Source organism: Perognathus longimembris, chromosome 22 (assembly GCF_023159225.1).
Source record: "Perognathus longimembris pacificus isolate PPM17 chromosome 22, ASM2315922v1, whole genome shotgun sequence".
NCBI classification, from domain to species: domain Eukaryota; kingdom Metazoa; phylum Chordata; class Mammalia; order Rodentia; family Heteromyidae; genus Perognathus; species Perognathus longimembris.
In genome coordinates, this window is record NC_063182.1 from 10829029 (window position 1) to 10849480 (window position 20452).

Genomic DNA, 20452 nt, shown 5'->3' on the forward strand with positions numbered 1-20452 from the left:
ACACACATACTACACATATATACATACATATGTATATGCATGCATATGGTCAATATATCTTGTAGGCTCTGGTGAGTGTGTACACACAGCTCTGGCAATGGTTGCGGGACTGACCCACCAGGCCAGAAGAGCTCAAGAGAGCAGCTGTTCAGAAATGTGGAGAGGTGACACTGAGAACAGTACTGTGAGCCTAGACTCTGGCCACGATGGAACAGAAATGCCAACCCTGCCACTCTCTAGCTGTGTCGTGGAGGTGAGTGGGCTTAACTTCTGAAGACTGACTTAGTTGTCTAATGAGGAGAACATCACCTACCTTCACCGAGTAGGCTAAGGAATGTCAGGTCACATACTGAGCACAAAATAGCAAACATGGTAGGTAGTCTTTACTGTTATTATTGTAGAATCTACTCTGAATTATCCTTTTCACTACCACCCTATTGTTTAGTTTAGGAATGTTTAGACAACAGTAAAATCCAACTAGCTAGTTCAAAGAAGATAAAAAACAACAGAGTCACAGTGTCCCTGGTAGACATAATCTTATATATAACAGACCACATCGGGTTGTTTATAAGTGAAGATCTTTATACATCCTTTTCTGTACACAATACACAGTATCAGATGATGTTAGGTAAAAATAACAACTTTTGTACTAACAGCAAACTTTGGGTGAGATGCTTCCTTCAGATGCTCACAGGAAATGAAATCAGATTTTTTGGACAGAGAGATCCTTCTCTGTATGTTACAGTAGTGACACTTTCAATCTCTATATACTTTCAAATTAGATTTCAAAAAGTGCAGCCACAGGGGCTGGGGATATGGCCTAGGGGCAAGAGAGCTTGCCTCATATACATGAGGCCCTGGGTTCAATTCCCCAGCACCACATATACAGAAAATGGCCAGAAGTGGCGCTGTGGCTCAAGTGGCAGAGTGCTAGCCTTGAGCAAAAGGAAGCCAGGGACAGTGCTCAGGCCCTGAGTCCAAGCACCAGGACTGGCCAAAAAAAAAAAAAAAGTGCAGCCACAACAAACTGATGCCTCCAATGAAGTTCTCAGGCAGTCACTCTTCCTACCCTATTTCCTGCAGAAGAGTCTACATTTATCAAGTGCAATGGTCTACATGTGTCTCACTCCAGTCCAGCCTGGAAGATCTGCTTCATGAATCTCAACTGCCAGATTCCCCTAGGTTTTGACTTAGTTGTCTGTGTTCACTGTCATCCACAGCACTTGTGGCATCTGGAATGGTATAGGTATAGCTTTGGTAGTTCCTGAGTGCCATACCATAGAAAGTAACACTTGACTAGGAAGCCAGACAAGAAGACCAAGCCCAAACAATAAACACCCCCGAGAACTCCACCATTCCATTTAAGACTGTATCAGCTGGCACACCGATACTGTGCTTACTCTCACACTCTCTGTCACCAGGGATCAGCTGGTCTTTCTCTGCTCTCTTCCACACGTATCTGTGGTCTGCAGGGGTAGAAAGCTGGACCTTAAAAGTGGCTCAGGACAACTAAAGTGGGAGCGCAAGGCATTCCATTTTGGGGACTGAGCAGTAGAGAGGGAGTTTTGGAAACAAGATTGTGGTGAGAATAAGGCCAATGAAAAATCCACTCTGAAGAATGTTAATGGACTTGAGGGCCTCTTATCTAGAAGGAAGCACAGCAAGAACATTTGGGAGATGGAATAGTTCAGTGCTGACCCTGCCCTCTACGCTCTGTTCCCAGAGGGCTGGTGGGCCCATCAGAAAGAAAACCCACTTCCACTCTACAAAGGTTTCTTTCTTATAAATGCCCCCATGCCAGCTGCCCTGGGACACAGACACAATGGAAAGCACATTTTTCTCCTAGCACCTGTCATCTGGAGTCAGGCAAATGATTAACCTGAGAAGGAGCCTAAACCCACGGCTCAAAATACAGTTCTACTTTCCATAATTCACGCCTCCCTCACTCCTACCTCAACCAAGTGGGGAAATGGATGTTACTTTCAAAGCCTATTAAACCTTCTTGAGGAAACTGAAGAAAAGGTATTTAAACAAGATGCCACAGGGGTGGATATGTCTTTAATAATCTTCCATAATTAGTAGATCCTCCCTCACAGGTGACCTTGGGCAAGGCAAAGAGAAACAATAAGGAAATCTAAGGAAATGAAAGGCTGAGAACAAAGTAACCTTTTGACTTTCTGTTCCATATACCAAAAAAACAAGCAAACAAAAGCCCAAATAACAATCAAAATTCACTTTGTAAATGAAAAATTTCCGACACAAAAGAGATTGAATAAGCAATACTAAACACAATGTACCTGAAACTCAGCTCCAATAAGCATCAACTTGCCTTCAATCTTTTTCTATCTTTATATAAATTTCTAAATGATAAGACTGCTAAATTAGAAATTTATATTGAAAAAACTTTCAGATGAAATGATGACTGAGAGTGGTTTGGGAATAATATGGGAAAGAGAGAATGCTGTACCATGGAGACAAGTTCCATTCCACAGCTCCTCGTCAGCAAACTTCTCTATTGACTCCTGTTCGCCTTCTAACCCTGAGGTCACCTGCGGGCCTCCCTGACCCCATCAAATCCCCCAGATAGGTAGAATATTAGTGCATGTCTCTGCAAATGTTCAGAGTAGACAGTCACTTCTGTTTGGGGGGCAGAAATAGGCCAGTTGGCCATGTTGGGAAGCAGAGCAGGAGAAGAATGGAGGGAGGAGTATGCTCACATTTATATCTAATACGAGCTCTCCAATCCCATGGATTTCTAACAGTGCTGGATCTGTAAACCTGAGGTTAACTGTCCATTGATGCCTTTTTCAACAGATCAAGGGCTTCACACAGAACTGTTGGCAAAAGGCAAGTAGAAAAAGCACAGTAACAACAATTCTTGCATTGTATGGAAAACGTCGTTGGAACCTGTGAGTTATTTGTTTCTCATTTGCATTGGAGAGTCTGTTCAGAGAGTTTGGGAACAATTTCAGAAAGCAGGCCAGATTTCTGCTGACAGTCAGTTTGGCAGGGGGTAAATTTTGTCTGTTTTTACCATGTGAGCTCATTTTCTGGGGGACGTACACGACATGGTTCTGATTATAGATGCCAATAGAGCTGCACCTTCAACCACATAACTTTAATTAGTACCGAATGGCCCTTTAGTTTTTATTTTGGATGCATTTTAAGAAAATACAAAGATTTCCTTCTGCAAAACTCACCACCAGGTTTCATGTTAGTGAAACAACTTTAATGAAATCCATAGCCAGCCTCTATGCTTTGGAAATCTGAGGAACTTTCAACCATGGACTCCTGTGTTCAGTTGTATCAGAAAATGACTGGATGGGTTTCTCTCATGCTTTCGAAGGCCTTGAATTGTTGACCTTGTGCTGCTAACATAGGAAAACTTTTTCCAACACAGAGCTTTGATCTAATACGACAAACTTAGAAGCACAGGAAAAGTTAGGTAGCATTTCCTATAGACAATTCAGGTCCTAACATGTTGGCTTAAACATTAAAATTTGAAAGAAATGCCTAGAGCTGTGGGCATGATGAACTGAGGACTCTCCTTGCTTGAAGGGGCAGCAAGAGCCTAGGGCAAAAGCCTATGTTTGAAACCTACCACCCACCTGCATTCCTACTTACTGTAGGTTTCACCTTTCCTTTAGATTGCTCAGTTTGGGGGGTTAGCAACCATCTGTTCTCCTTGCCTAACTCATATTTTTTAGCGTGCTCAGTCACATTTGTGGTTGAACTAGTTGAAGGCACATTGAGAAGCTAGGACTTTTGAGTGAGTGTGTGTGTGTGTGTGTGTGTGTATAGGTGTTCTTTAGGTTAGTGGAATTCTATTCTGCACATTCAAACTGCTTGTTTCGTTCTCTCCATGAGCAATTCAAATTCCATCAAGGATACAATCAAGTAGGGCATTGACATTTCTTACAGGAGGACACTAACCAGTCAATTCAATTCTAAGAATTAGGAGACAAGGGTACAAGGTTTTCTCACAATGGATTTATAACACAATAAGATTTTTTTTGGCAGGGGGGAACAAAAGTAGTTATTGGGGACATTGCAGATGAAGAAATAACCACATTAACCTCACTGCTTTTTAAACATTTGCATCTGTGAACTACATAGGCTCAACATAAAGCAGATTGCCTATATCCACTGAAAACCATTCTGGCATGAGAAAGTTCTCTTGCCTGAAGTGAAACAGATGTGTGAGTGGCACAAGCAAATACTCTTACAGGTATATCAACACTCGGAATTATATGGTTATCGCAGAAACTATGTGAAGCAATGACTACAGAATTGTGAACATACTGTACCCAAAACTCAATAGAAAATGGTAGTTCTTAATATAGATGAAAAACTTGGTGTATCCATACCATATTTATTTCTATTTATTGGTTTTCAAAGTGAAGGGATATCTGCCCACTAACTCACATCAATTTAGCTATTTAGAAATTTTAACAACTGCTACCTGAAAGATATGAATTCAGATCTACTTGACTGTTCAAGAGATTGCAGAAGGTATCATATCCTTGTATGTGCTTTCAAGCAGAAATGAGTACTTTCAGGGTGATCTATATGTGTGTTCCCATGTAGGATCCACAGGCAAAGCAATTTGGAAGTAAGAAAATGCACCCATGGGCCCTACTGAGTACATGTCCGAATTTACAGAGCAGCGGGCATGTGCTCAGCTTTCTGCAAGGTTCTGAGAAGCGCATGATAGGAACATAAGCCAAAGCACAAGTGTCAAAATGGGTCACAAAGCATTATGTCCTGGAGGGTGGAGCTACTTGATCCAGGAGAATATTCACAGTACAGAGAGAGGAGAGAGTGGACAAAACCCTCAACAAGCAACCACCTGAAACTGGGAAAGATGCTCAAGGAAACTTCAAGTTTGATCAAATCTGTACAATGTATATACATACATTGGAAATAGCTACAACCAATCAAGATTAATTTGGTAGAAATGAATACTAAAATATTAAAATCACCCCCAAATATCTGTAGAGACATAATACTAAAACAAAGCCATAAGAGCTTTCTGTTCAAACACACACACACACACACACACACACACACACACACACACACACATTTAGATGTAGCTTTACATGTGACTGAGAGGGCTTACAATTGTTGTAGGCAAACATGCTCATAATTATAATAACTGGTGATGACAAATATTTACAAATTATGGCTGAACATATTTTCCCTGATAGTTGTGAGGTCTGCCTGGGAGAAATGGCCCCTTCTCTTGGTTCTCTCCCTGTGCACCCTAGAAGTCCCTGTCCAGCAACTGTAACACAGGCAACTGGCATGCCTGGGAGCAGTTGGGGCCCTCAAGCTCTGATTTCTTGAAGTTACCTCTGCATACACTCCGCAGGCCTCCGTCTTGTGCAGGTGGCAGTTTGGTCTCTCTCTCTCTCTCTCTCTCTCTCTCTCTCTCTCTCTCTCTCTCTCTCTCTCTCTCTCTCTCAATAAGCCCTCTTCTGCCTGAACCATGTGGGAGTTTCCTTTCAGCAACATTTGCAATGGTTTTTCTACTCCTGTGATTACACAAATTAATCTGTGAATATAATCTATCTGAAGTAATACAGCATTTTCTATCAAAACTCACAGCAGTGATCTGCATTCTAAATAACAGTCATAGAGTATTCTATCTCCACTTTTCACATTTTGAATTTATTATAAGTATCAGCAAAAGGAGGTTTTCTTTATTTTTGTATGATTTTACTAAATATAAAATACAGCTGAAATTGTATTCTAGTGTTCAAAATTTTGTGAGAGAAAAACTTGGTTATCAAACATTCTCCAGTACAAATGCTTAGATAATGATGGATTTAACAAGAATGACTGGCTGGACATGGGTGATTCACACCTGTAATCCTAGCTACTCAGGAGGCTGAGATATGAGAATCACAGTTGGAAGCCAAGACCTAGCAGGAAAGCCTGTGAGACTCTTATCTTCAAGGAACTTCCAAAAAAAAAAAAAAAGCCAGAAGTAGAGCTGTGCACAGCACTCCAATGCTGAGTTCAAGTTCCAGGAAAGGCACTAGACATGGTTATATGATGAGACAAAGGCTCCACATTCTAAAAGGTCATGTTGAATGTTGTGACAGTTCCCCCATTTCACTAATTTGCAGTATAGTCTGAGCTGTCTATAAGCCTACCACTTCTGAAGGAGAATGTACAGAGAAAAAAACAACAACACTGTAATGGAAGGCTATGGCATCTGAACTTAATAATGAGACATTTGGAGTCCGTATAGTTTTTTCAACAACATAGATGCTTAAGCAAATCAGGTTGAAATATACATAACTCTAACTCAGTGCATACATTTCAATGATGATTAATCTTTCTGTTCATGTTCATGTGCATTCTCTCACAAAATATTCTTGAAAGCAACCTAACAATGAAAAAGAATGAGGCTGTGGATCAAGAAAGATGATCAGCAAAATAATGAGGATGTGCTATTTCAGTCTCCCCTAAGTTGCTTTGAGTTATCTGCCACAAGGCACTTGCTTTTATTCATATATTTTCCCTCTTTCCTCTTTTTAAAGGCCCAGTTAGAACCTGATGCTTTTTGAAATCTTCTGAAAACTTATTAGAATTGGCTTCCTGTTCTCAACCAGTATTCCCCTATCTTTTGTTTTTCTATTATTTGTTTGGTTCTTCTTGACATATGTCTGCACTCTGTACCCTAACTCAATTATGAGCTCTTTGGACAAGAAACTACAGCAAACTTCCACAAAGTAGGGTCCTCGAATCACCACAACTGCCTTGGGGTCTCACGGAAATGTAACTCAGTGATATTGGGACTGTCAGGAGGGAAGTCTCCTGAAGCCAAGCTATATAAACATGCTGCCAGGCAACTTTCCTGTACTCTGAAGATTGAGGGCCACTATGTGCGAGGATTATGAAGGACTCACGCTGCCATGAACTGAACTGGTACCAAAGAAGATCTGTTGAATACATAAATACTTTACAAAATAAAAAACCCTAGATCAATCCAAAACAATAACAAAAAACAAATAAGCAGCCAAACAGAAAAACAAGATGAATTAAAGGAGTATTCAGTCATATAATCACAACTCAACGATCTAATCATGAAGTTTCTGTACATGATGTTATTTTCAAGTGAGTGTTTATTTTCTAGTCTTGTTGAATAAGGTAAACCATCTTTCTTAAACACATTCATTCTCTCTAGTGTTGGTAATGAACTCAGGGCTTGCACATATTAGGCAAGATCTCTGCCATAGAGCCATATCTCCAACCCTTTCCCTGAACTCTTAATTAGGAATTCATATAGTCAAGCTCCTTTTCCCTCTCCACTCTTCCCTTTCCCTCAGTGTCTTTGCCTTGGCTTTCCTCCTCTATCTTGGTAGGCAGGCATGCTCTATCACTTGATCCATGCCCCCATTCCATATCCTTTTAGGGTTGGATTCTACCACCTCCCCCCCACCCCCAGTGACCTATATCCATCCCTGAAGTTTCTACCACTTCCCAATAGTGCCATCAGCTGAGTACTAAGGGTTCAACACAGGCTTTTTATTTGAGGGGGGGGGTGGTGGTGGCAGCATTTAAGATCTAAATCATAAACAAGAACTCTGAAGTTACCTGTCCTTGCTCACTGACCCATTCATTCCTGTGTTTTAACTCTCTGTTCTGTCTGTGCTTCCCTCCCCAACTCGTATGTTTGTCAAAGCTTTCATTGTCTAGTGTAACTTTGATACTTTAGAGGAAAAGCATCTGTCTTGAGCTATATTCTTTATGCTTCAGGACCCCACTGGGCTTCAATGTAAGTAAGCAATTATAAATGTAAATATCAAGCCAGGTGTGGTTGTGCTTGCCTATAATTCCAGCACTCAAGACAGCTAAGGCAAGAGGAGGATTATGAATTTGAAGTCAGCCTGGGAAACATAGCAAGATCCTATCTCCTTCTCCTCAACACACACACACACAGAGTAAATGTCAACCAATGTATACAGAGATCCTGCAGAACTTCCCAGTCAGACCTGGAGTGATCAATGTGTATGTGTGCCTTTAAGAATCTGACCATGGACTTGAACAGAAATGAGTCTAAGATCCTTGCTACAAAACCAGTGCTGCTTGGCCTTAAGCATTTGCAAAACAGTGACAGTTGTAATATTGGATGCTTTTTGTGAGATCTGAGGTAAGCATCCTATGTCTGAGAAAAATGTCTAAGACTAAAAGCTCCCATTTCTAAAACTTGGGGTCCCACCCAAAATGATGCTCAGCAGAATGATGCTCTTTGATATTCCAGTCCTTCTTCCAGAAATCCCTCTTCCCTTGTACCTAAATGGAAATAATCCATCAAATAAAGCTTCTCTTTTTATGTAAGAGAGAGAAAATGATTTTCAAGTGTGTTGCTTGATCCCTGTATCATACCTAATCCTCTCTCTCTCCTTAAACCACTTTTCTCAATCCTCTTTTTAGAACTAACCTTACTCAGTTTTGCATGGAAAATGGCCATTTGCATATATCCCCATCCCATCTCGACCCCTTCAGCTCACTGGGGGTGGGGTCAGGTTGCATTTATCTTTCTATCTTCCTAGCCAGGTCTGCACATGACCATGCAGTACACACGGAAAGAGTTTAGTTTCCGCACTGAGTTGGATTTAGGGCTAAGATTCCTCTTGCTGTTAGTCAGGCGCTTAAGGTCTCTTGATCCAGAGAGATGAGGACCAGGTGGCAGCCGTCGCTCAGTGTGCTTTTGGAATCTCCTCTCAGGAGTGATGGGCTGTAGAGGGTGAAAGCCCACAATCCTGAAAGAGGCTAAAAAGAGAGACAGGGGAAGAAAACTTGGGGGCAGTCTTTTTTTTCCCCATCACTCAGCTATGAGCAAGTAAGGCTGCTTTTCTTAATGTGACCCTTCAGAGTTTTGCAGAGGACAAGTTCATTCCCTGCAAGTGAGTATGAAACAATGCAGTTTTGTTTAAAAGCAGGAAAAAAGAGCAGTAGTGGGCCAACGTGATGGAAGCTTTTTTCTTGATTTATTTTTTGAATGCGTGTAGGAGAAGGAGTCAAAAGATAAACCGTGTAGTAAACTCTGAACCACGAAAGAAAACCATTTCCTGCTGGCCTTTAAAATCTTTTAAACTATAGCTAACCATTTATTCAATCAAAATCATCTATTCAATCACTCGGCAAACTTCACACAAACCCTCATGCTAGGCCAGAGAGTCTGCAGGGCAGGGACCTTCCGTTGATCATCTCCATATCCCCAGGGCCCAGCTCAGTGCCCCAAAACACAAGGGCTCAGGAATGGGTGCTGCTTGGCCAGCCTGACCCTGCAGGGTGCACGAGAAGTAGAAAGGTGGGAGCAGAGCCAGGGGGAAAGGGATAGGGGAAAAGCCATCTACAGTCCCGACGAAAAGGAGCCAAGGGATTAGGCAATCCTCTGGTGTCCTGTAGAGGTTTCTGTGGTTTGAATGCATGTAGCCCTCTGAAATTCATATGATGAAACTTAAACCCCAAGATATTCAGATATGGAGTCAGGAGGGGGATTATCAGGCACTAGGAGCTCTTCCACCATGGATAGTACTGCAGTCCTGATCAAAAGCCCAAAGGAGATATTTATCTCTTATTAGCTCCTTTCCGCTACATGAGAACATAACATTCCCCACCTCCCAGTGATGTAGAATCAAGGCACCATCTTAGAAGCACAGAGTGATTCTTTCATAGACACTAAATCCACTAATACCTTGATCTTGGATTTCTTAGCCTCTCAAATGAGAGAGATGAGTTTCTTTTATTTACAAATAACCCAGTCTGTGGTATTTTTGTTACAGTACCAAGAACAGACTAAGATGGAGTGTTCAGCTGACTGCAGCTGGGTGCAAAGTAAATGGAAAAAACACTCTCACAGAGTCATGTTTTCAATATTCAAATAAATGTATATGATGAGCTAAGTCAACTATAGACGTTATGCAGCAGTTGAAAAACAAAGCAGAGCTATATCAGGGTTTCTCAACTTTACAGGAACCTTGACCTTCAACATTTTGGGTAGAAAATCTTTGTCTTGGGACTATTTTGTGCTTTATACAATATTTGACAGCAGCCTTGGCCTCTACCCATTATGGGGGGTGAAAAATTCTTTTCCCCCATGGGTCATTTGGATGTTTATATCATAATCTGAGATACATTTGAGGTCACTGACATACACTGAGATACACGATTATTAGTACAAGCAGACAACCACCAGCAACTGACAAGAAGCATACATGTCTGTCTCGTCATGTACCAAATGATTTTGGGAATTTCTGGGTTAACCATCCAAAGTCTCCGGGCATCTCTAAATTTCTCCTGGTGGGAAAGGGCGGGACTGAGAGCTACTGATTTATACTACCCGACAAAGAAAGACCTCCAAGACACACTACTGAGAGCAAAAAAAGCAGGAAACAACAACAACAAATACCCTATATTTATATGAAATCATTTATGTGAAAAAAATATTATGTACATGCATGTAACTCCATGTTTCCATATTGTATAAGTAAGCACATATACAGTGTTCTGGAAGGTCAAAACTGTTAACATTGGTCATCCCTATAAAGAGGGGCTGGGGCTAAGAGTCAGTGAATTGTAGATTTACCAGCCATAATAGATCTAAATATTAATGAAAATGGAAATGTAGTTGATATTAAAATTAGCTTGTTAGTCAATGGAACATATAAGAACATATAAGAAAGAACATATAAACAGTTTCTTGACAATGCTTAATGGTAACAGTGGACCAGAAAAAAAGGAATTTTTAGGATGTGGGAAAACTGAGCACTGCTAAATTCAGTCAACTTACAATTTTGTTTAAAGCATTGTGAGAAGGGGCGTGAATAACTTCTAAAATGCTTCCGCTTATTGGCTCAAGATTTCAATGACATTCTGCCAGCAATGACTTTCCCACTACAGGGAAATATTCATGATATGGTAGGATTTCTCTTTCTGTTTTTTCCACTACATGTTTCTTTGATTTGGGATTCTTTGGTGTGTGTTCAGCTTTCTGTAACTACAGTGCTGAAGCCATTATGGAAACTGTCACTCTTCCGAGTTGGAAGGGCCTGAAAAGAAAAGCTGGCTTTGGCTGTGTTTGGACTGGCATAGCTGAGTATGCAACAGGAGTATATTTGTTTTTCATTAGATTGTTTGTCATTTTTTCTTCATGATCTATGGAACATTTATTTCTCCTGAAGCAAAAAGGATCTGAAATGTCAGGGATTTCTCTTGATTCTGCTAGAGTAATAAATTGTGGAGAAGAGATTTTTCTTATATGAGGTTTTCTAGAAGAAAGAGGCATTTTTGTGACCTTTTTGCTGTTTTGCCATAATAGTGAATTTTCTGACAAACTTAGAAACCTTGGGCTTCTTTGTTAAAATAATAAGGCTTAAGGAATAATTTTGACCTGGACCTTTAAAAAATTAATCAAATACAGATTTTGGAACAACTGATGAGTTTGGTTTTTCCCAAGGCACTCAAATTTATTACTGTTACTGAAACAGGATACTTACATTACATAAAACATTAAACAATTAAGTCCAGATCAAGTCCCTAAACAGAGATTTCTACACTCTGTGTGGGTGCAGGTATGGGCTCTGAAGACTTTAAACTTGCTCACAGGATTGCTTTGGCTTTTTCCCTTTTTCTTATAAAAAGTTTAATTGTGAAAGTAATACATACAATGAGTAAAATGAAAAGGATACTGAGTTACTTATAATCTTAGTAAAATGAGAAGGACAATGAGCTACTTATAATCTCATTCCCCCAAATGAGTGGACCAATTCTGTATATTCCTTCTATTATTATTTTGTTAAACTGATATGATATTTTTTTGGCCAACCCTGGGCTTGAACTCAGGGCCTGAGCACTGTCCCTGGCTTCTTTCTGCTCAAGGCTAGCACTCTACCACTTGAGCCACAGCACCACTTCTGGTTTTTTCTATATATGTGGTGCTGAGGAATCGAACCCAGGGCTTCATGTATGCGAGGCAAGCACTCTACCAGTAGGCCATATTCCTAGCTGATACAAATAAATTTTTATAGTCTTTTTTCCTCTTAGACATTATAGGATTTTTTTCCTAAACTCTAGATTGTACAGGACACTATAGGAACATTAAATTCTACCATTTTTCCCTCTGATAATGGGTAAATGTATTTTATCATAATCTCTGATGTTATATAGATGTGTTTATGTTTTGATTTTTCAGAGGTGAGAAGGGCAAGCAAGCTACACAGGATAAACTGATTTCATGATGACACTGGGTGAGGATGCTCCCTGTCCTTTGGGGAGAGTAATGGAACAACAGGTGTCCCAGCTACTGCTTTGACCACCCAAACGAATGTTGTCAAAGCCAGGGCTAGAGTAACACCTCAGCCATTTTCAGAGGCACGAGCATAGGGAGTCTCCTCTTCTGTAACCATCACTCAAACACATCTTCCCAGCTCATCTAAGATCTAAATCACGGCATTAGTAGAGCAAAAGTAAACAAGAACTCTGACAATGCCTGTCCTTGTCTAAATCTATTTCCAATACTTCTGCAAGATTAGAGGAAATACTAGAATCAGAACCCACAGCCCAAAGTAAGATCTCAGAGAAGTCTTCTACCTCATTTTTTAATTACAAACTACTTCGAAGGCAGTAGATGGCTCAGCCCACTGCAATTTATTGGAAGCTTGAGTTTTCTTTCTGAGTATTGATGTCATTGAACACCAGGGAGAAAAGAAAAGGAATCAACCTCTTCTTGAGATAACCTTTAAAATCCTGCCTTCATGCCTTCAATATATTCTGACTATTTTGATCAAACAGTAGCATACCAGATAAGCATTTTGGTATTTCCATGATCAGAAAGATAATATAAATTGTTATGTAACCTAACCAAGAGCTTGGGGAATAGTTCTGCAATGCTGAGTATTTCTGGTGCTGAGGACTGAACCTAGTACCTTGAACATGTTAGGCAAGTCTCTACCACTCAGCTCTGAAATTTAAAGTCTTGTATCTGTCTTTAACTGTATATTTCACAAAAAAATATTTAGTCTTGAGTAGAATATTCATTCAGAATCCTAAATCTTTAGTTTCAAATTAGGTAGAAGAAATCTAGTTTAGGGTCATGCTGCTCAAATTATGATCAGAGAATCAGCAACACATCATAGGTATTACTGGACAGCTTGCTGGAAATAATTCTAGTTCCAACCAACCAACTACAGTAGGTGATTTATAAACACATTCAAGTTTGAGAGGTACTAGTGAAAGAGAAAGGTGGTAGACCAGATGTCTGGAATGCAAATTTGACAGTTAGTGGTCACAAGTGAGTTGCTAAGAGATGCTGGAGAGTTTGTTAGTCCTGTTCAGTCTCATCTTTTCTTTCCCAGTAACATCCTAGTTTGTTGTATAATTATCTCATCATCATTTTATTGACCAACAAATTTGTTCAAAATTCTATCTTTAAATACTAAGAGGGACTACAGTTCAGAAAATTATTTTTGAGTTTTCTCAAGTGAGAAAACATAACAAAGATTGTTATCCTCTTAGTTTATGGATAGATTAAGATAGGCAAGGAAATGGATGGTTGGTCTGAATGGCAGGAACACTGCATTGATAACTGACAAATACAATTAGTAACACTGAATTTTTCTGTCACTTACATATTTTTGTTTTTAGAAATAGAGCAGCCGGGCTGGGGATATAGCCTAGTGGCAAGAGTGCCTGCCTCGGATACACGAGGCCCTAGGTTCGATTCCCCAGCACCACATATACAGAAAACGGCCAGAAGCGGCGCTGTGGCTCAAGTGGCAGAGTGCTAGCCTTGAGCGGGAAGAAGCCAGGGACAGTGCTCAGGCCCTGAGTCCAAGGCCCAGGACTGGCCAAAAAAAAAAAAAAAAAAAAAAAAGAAATAGAGCAGCCCACACACAATATAAATCCTCAGAAGTGTTCAAAAGTAGGTCTGAGGTCTAAAATACACTTAATTTAGCCATGAGGGGAAATTAAATTAAACTTAGCTGTTTTTTTCATTCAGCTTTACTAACCAAAACTTGATGTAATGTTACCAAGTTATCTAAAAGAAGGTCCTCGTATGAAACTGTAACCATTCTGTACATCAGTTTGATAATAAAAATTTGAAGAAAAAAAAAAAGAAAGATGGTCCTACATAATGAAAAAGATGTCATTCTTGCAGTAGTCCAACTATCAACATGGAAAACATATATTTTTAAAAAGAGGACAATGTAAATTTCTGAAACAAAAACATAGTTCTTAGTCTTACTTGCACACTCTCCCAAATTTCTAGTGACCTATCTGCATATCTTTTCTACATTGGCTTTCACTGTCAATATTTTCATTTAAAACATAATGTCAAAGCCCAATGAAATCAGCACCAAGAAATGGATGGGTTCTTGCAAGGGGATGGGTAGGACTAAAGAGGTAAATAAAGAAGGGGGATGTGGGGAAGAATGTAGTAAAAAATTCATTGTATATACACAAATTTGAGAAATGGCAGGGAAAGGATGTGTTGAAATTGTGTTGAGATTGTTGACGGAGGTGACACAGATCAAGAGGTATGGTATTCATATACTGCTTTATTAAATGATACCTCCTTTGTACAACTACTTAAAGATAAATGAATGAGTGAATTTTCAATGGCAAAAAGGCCTATCTATTTGAACTCAGTGCAGGAGGATAACTGCTATGCTTTAAAAATGTGTGAATAGTTTACAAAATAACCTCATAAATCTAAAGTTAGATAAAAGGGAAAGTTTAGATTCTTTTGTAATCTTTAAACATCAATTGTCAACAGTAAGTTGTCAAGTACTATATGCAAAACTGTCCAAGAAACAACCCAGATGCAATCTTCAACTTTTAAAAATGAAATATTTTTATATTATAAATAATTCCTGTATTTCAGTTCAAAAGAATATGACGGAAGGTGGTATTTGAGTTGATTTTCCTTTTTTATTATGTATTTTCTCTTTTGAAGAAAGAGCCAAGTTAGATAAGCACTAAGTTGTTTTTGGAAGGAGTTTTTACAAAATGATATAAAAGAACAATAAATAAAAATATGTAGTCCAAATGGTCATAACTTCCTGTTAAACATACTATAAATTTATGACTCAGATTCAAGTAAATTTAAGTTTTTTAAACTTCCCACCAATTAAGCAAACTAAAGCTTTTTTATGTCTTACTTTACAAACCAGCATTAGCTATTCCAATCAAGTACTTTTGCCATTTGTTCAATCTACAGTTCAGTATACAGTTACATAGGTCAGGTAATGAGTACATTTCTTTTTTTAACAAAGTTACCCCTCCCTCATTTTCTCCCAGTTTCCGCCGTCCTGATCCCTTCATCCCCAAGTTGTATATTTCATTTTTTCTTACTTTATTTTTTAAATAAAGAAGCCAATAGATTAAAAAAAACTGGGGATATTCTCTAAGAAACATACTTAAAATGATGAGACTGTAAAAAGACTATATTTACACGTTTTAAAACACTTTTAAATAACTCACAGGTCTAAGAAAAGTAAAAAGTACAATGATAATAAATATATGATAATACATATGGGATACAGCTGACAAAATATATATGTATCAATAATTTTATAGGTTTAGATTGTATTTTTAAAGAAGGAAAAACAGATACTATTGGCAGTTAGAAAAGAAACAATGAGGAAACAAAAGAAACCCTTGCTAGGGCAAGCTCTGTGGGAGAGTCTATGTTCTGGGGACAGCTTTGGAAGTGACCCCGCCAGGAAGTGGGGACGTCTGATGCAGGTGTGGAGGATAAGCAGGCCTGGGGAGCCCTTGCATGTTCCTTCTCTTTGTCTACATAGAACTTCCTGTCTTTCCAGAGGACATCGTCCACACCACCTTATAGTTAGTCTTGGGGTATTGCTCTTAGAGATCTTGTACTTTAAAACTTTGTTCTGCCACCTCTGCCTCCTGCTCTTCTCTCAAGCAGCAGAAGACTGCTTAAGTGCCAGTGTTTACCAAGCTTTTCCCACTGTCTCCCGTCTTGTGCTTCTTATGAACCAATGAAGAGTCTCAGCAGGTCAAGAGTACACAGGAGGGAGAGGGGATGCAGACAGGCTGCAGGGGCCAAAGGATGAGCTAGGAAGATGTGTTTGAGTGATGGCAGGCTCCTTGCACCTTAGAAGTGGCCATGTTCAGACCACATGATGGGCTTCCTGTCCTTCTGGTTCTGCCTCTTCCTGTGGCTGTCTTGAGACAATATTGGCATAGAGTGGGCTGGGCAGCTCAGAGTGGCATGTAGGCAGGATTCTACTACTTCTCCCAATGTCTTGCTTTGGGAGTGGGTGCTGGGTATCAAGATCATGGTTTTCAAATAAAAAATACCTGAATTAGACAGCATTTTCACTTGCTTTGTGCTTTGGGATATATCCTTTGTTCTTTCTGAGCTCTGGTACTTCTCTTTGCAAATCTTGCCATCACTGATTGAATTAGGCCCATGTAGGACATAGTTCCTGCCGAGTATCTTAAGGAACTGAACTTTACACATTTACAATTTCTCAGCAACCCCTAAACCAGTGTTTGATTGGCTCCTTGAGGAAGGGCAACCCTGGCTTCAACTAGGGAAGTGATAGGAAAGCACATGGGCAGTCAGCACCAAATGCAAAACAAGTTTTGTCAGTTTCTAATGGCCCATAACATGATTTCTGAGATACTTTATACCTCAGGGTTTCTGGCTAAAAGCAAGCGCTGGAACTCCAGCCTCTGTAAAACTCAGTGAAAAGTTAGATTGCTCTTCATTCTAGAACACACATTCACTCATTAAGGTTTTTTTTATTTCCATGAACAATAGCAATAGCAGCCTCACGGTAATCTTGCTGAGGCTATCCTTATTTAAGAGTTTACTGGATGGAAGAAACTGCTCTTGGGGAAAGGGCCTCAGAGCCAGTGGGTGGGGCGGCGCAGATATGACTGCACTTGCGCCTGCGGTGACTAACAAATGGGTCATTACTCTGGCCATTGGGACGTAATTGTACCTCGCTGTCTGAGTATTCAAGCCAGAGGTTCTGAGCCAACCTTGCCTCCAGCTGAGAAGAATGCTCATTGGTGTCCCAAGGGTAAGATAATGGAAGCCAATGACTCTCACAAAGCTCAGAGTATCCACAGAAAAGCCATATTGTGCAAAGCACTTCGATCTTAGTGAACCTGCCTTGTTTTATCCATTGTAAGAAAAGTAAAGCGTCTGTGTGTGTATGTGTATAAATGATGATTAATGTTTAAAAAGGGACATAAAGGCAACTGACAGAATAGGAAAAAATGTTTTCAAGCCACGTACAAAATGGTGAATAGTTTAAAAAAGTACATTTGAGGAGTTAAGAAAGTCCTACAGTACAACAGCAAAACCACAAGTGACCCCATTAAAAGGTGGGCAAAGGACCTGACATTTCTCCAAAGAATGGTAGTTGCCAGGTTTTGCCGGGGAGGAGAAATGAGGAGCTTCTATTCAAGGAGGATCAAGTTTCACTTGTGCAAGATGAGTAAGCTCTAGGGATCAGCTGTTTAACACTGTAGACGGAGTTAACAATCCTGCATTGTGCACTTGAAGATTTATTAAGAGAAATGAAGGCATAGCTGAAGAGTGGAGTGCCTCCCTAGCAAGCACAGGCCCCAAGTTCAAATCCCAGCTTCACCAAAACAGCACTAACAAAAACTTCAAAAGTAAGCAAATAATGAGCAAAAGTTAATGAAATAAACACAAACAATATAGGGGATTAGCAAGGCATAAAGATGATTTTCTAGAAAAAAGCTAATAAAATAGACAAACCTCAAAATAATATGCATGGAAAAATAAAAAGCACTAACGTATGATATAAAAGGAGACTATACAGTATTTGGGTAAACTGCTATATTCATAGATTTTGAAAAATCAGACATCAGCAATTTCCTATGGGTTAAGCTACTAAAAGTTTCTTGTGAACAATATGTATGCCAAAAAATTTGAAAATCTGGATAAAAGCATAAATTCACAGAATTTGGACACAAGAAAAGAAAAACAGAAAAATTAATCCTATCTATCATCACTTGATCAGAAGTAGTCATTACAAATTAATGGGGACATATTTTGCTCATGCAGAAGATCTGATATTGTTACAAAACTCTATTTCTATTTTTTGAGGAACTACATTGTTTTCCAATAGTGCCTACACCATTTTATATTGCCACCAATGATATGTAAGGTTTCAGTTTCTTAACACTGTCATCAACATTAACTCCCACTAGTCATCCTAGTGGGTTTGCTCTGTGCAGCTTGGAGATTTTCTTATGGTTTAGTGCAGAACTATGAGAGACTCATGACTACTGTTCTACATGTGCGCACACCCATCTTTTGTGTCAGTCTTTGAGCATTTTTACTATTAGTATTCAGGTCACAACAAAAGAAAAACCCTAACCTCCACGAGCAGGAAGAGCTGTAGATATGCTCTACACTATGACTAAGAATGTGGGGCAGAGCTTCTCAAATACCAGAGGCCAGCTTCTGAGGGAAACGGTGCCATGTAGAAGGCAAGGCTTCCCCGAGGAACATCCAGTGCAATCATACTTACATATATGATTTATATTTATACATCTAATCAATATTTATATGATTCTTGATTGGAGGAGACATTGGTGAAGGAGAAAGGAGATAGAAAAATGGACTGATGCAATGATGTTTTAGAACAAAGACCATAGAAGTGGGCAAAAAGGAGCAATAATTAAATCATATAATAACCTATATTACTCTAGTTTTTACAATGTTTCTAACATTTTACTTGTATTTATGACCTTCCCTTAGGTAACACTATGTATTAGCAGGAATGCCTTGTTCTTTGGGGTCCATAAACACCCACAGAATGTGGAAGTTGGAAAGGATCTTTGAGATAATTTAATTCAATCTTCACAGATGAAAAAACTGATGAAGTGGCTTTGGGGCAGGTGGAGATTAAACACTAAGCTCTTCTTCCCTGAGCTTGTTCTATCAGCTAGGAAAGTGCTGGATTTAGAAACCACAGAAGTGTTTTCGTGATAAAACTGATTCAAATGTCAGGCTTCAATTTATATTTTGTATTGACTGCTTTGTAATCCAATTTTACTCTACACAAGCCCAGTGGCACATTAAGAAATACTGTGGGTTACTGTCTGAGAAGGAATATATGAACAAGGAACCTGTGCTCATCTGTAGCACAGACCAGGTACAGGGAAGTAAGGATTACTAAACTGAAGGGCAGCAGTATGTCTAGAAAGCAGGATGAGAGTACTCACATGTGAGAGTACTGCTTTCTGGAGATAGTCTCAAGCTAAGCACAGAAGATCTGCAGATAGCTTTAGTGTTGAGGCTTTTCAGGCCTAAACTCACTATCCTGGGGGCATTCATGTGGCATTTATATCACAGCTTGTCATATTATTAGAACACTAAAAATCTCCTTGCCTTAACAGCACAAACAAAGCTTATTATAGGTTAAGCTTAGTAGCTGGCAAAATGAAGATAATTATATCCAAGACTAGAGAAATGCCATCTTGGGAGACCCAGCAGAGGCACCTGGCCATGGTGACCAGATGATGTGGTGGCTCATATCAGCCTAGAACTTAACACTTACTTGTTTAATACTGCATTTTTCTGGAATTCTAACAGGCTACATGTAACATGACATCAGCAGTGAAAGGGGTACGAGATCTCATAGCTTCCCCTGCTGTAAAGCTGAGGCAAGCTGAGGTCTACAGGTCATACAGCCAGTCAGTGACAAAGTCAGGAATAACATTCACCTCCTTGATTCATACTGCTCCTTTCACAGTATTTGGCCCTCTGTGGTACTGAGCCTACCAGGAGATCAGTGAAGTGTGTGTCAGGAAGAAGTGTTCACCTTTGCAAAGACTCAGGTGGACAGAGAAGGCAGAGTAGAGGAAAAGTGGGTAGTCTAACTTCTCTGTGAGTTAAAGGGACTTAGCAGAGCAGCAAAGGGATGGGTACTTACATGGAGAGTAGTCTACGAAGGCTGGGTCAATGTTGTGCAGCAGCTCCACTCTCGGGGACGGTTTTCCTTCACTAGAAAATAAATTTTTAGGACATGTTAACTTCTCTATAATTGGCACGAGTTTTTTTTTTAATATTTCCTTGTCTTGTACTTGAAGATTTAAAAAAAAATCCTTCCAAATAGCAATTTTGTCATGAATTCAGAAATCTCCAGAAGCAGTGGTTGGGGTATCTTTAAGGAGTCATCACTTGTCTAACATAGAACAATGCCTGACACATTACATAAAAAGATTGATGTCAAGCATAGGATGATAGAAAAATAAGTAAACAAGTCCTGCGACCCTCTGCAATAATCACTCCAGTGAAATGAGAACTCATATCATCCTGTGGAGATTTCATCGTGACCACATAAAAAAGAGACAAAGAAAGAACATCTTCCAAAATGGCAGCACCAATATTACAGATGGAATATGCCTCTGAAAG

At 39.6% G+C, this 20452-nt stretch overlaps 1 protein-coding gene across 1 annotated transcript in view; it reads right to left on the bottom strand.

Annotated features, from left to right (window-relative positions):
* Arsb (arylsulfatase B) overlaps positions 1 to 20452 on the bottom strand; it is a 140198-nt gene that overhangs the window by 24519 nt on the left and 95227 nt on the right. The window contains exon 6 of the mRNA XM_048331132.1: positions 19971 to 20041. Coding sequence (XP_048187089.1) covers positions 19971 to 20041 — 71 coding nt within the window. The remainder of the gene's footprint in view (positions 1 to 19970; positions 20042 to 20452) is intronic.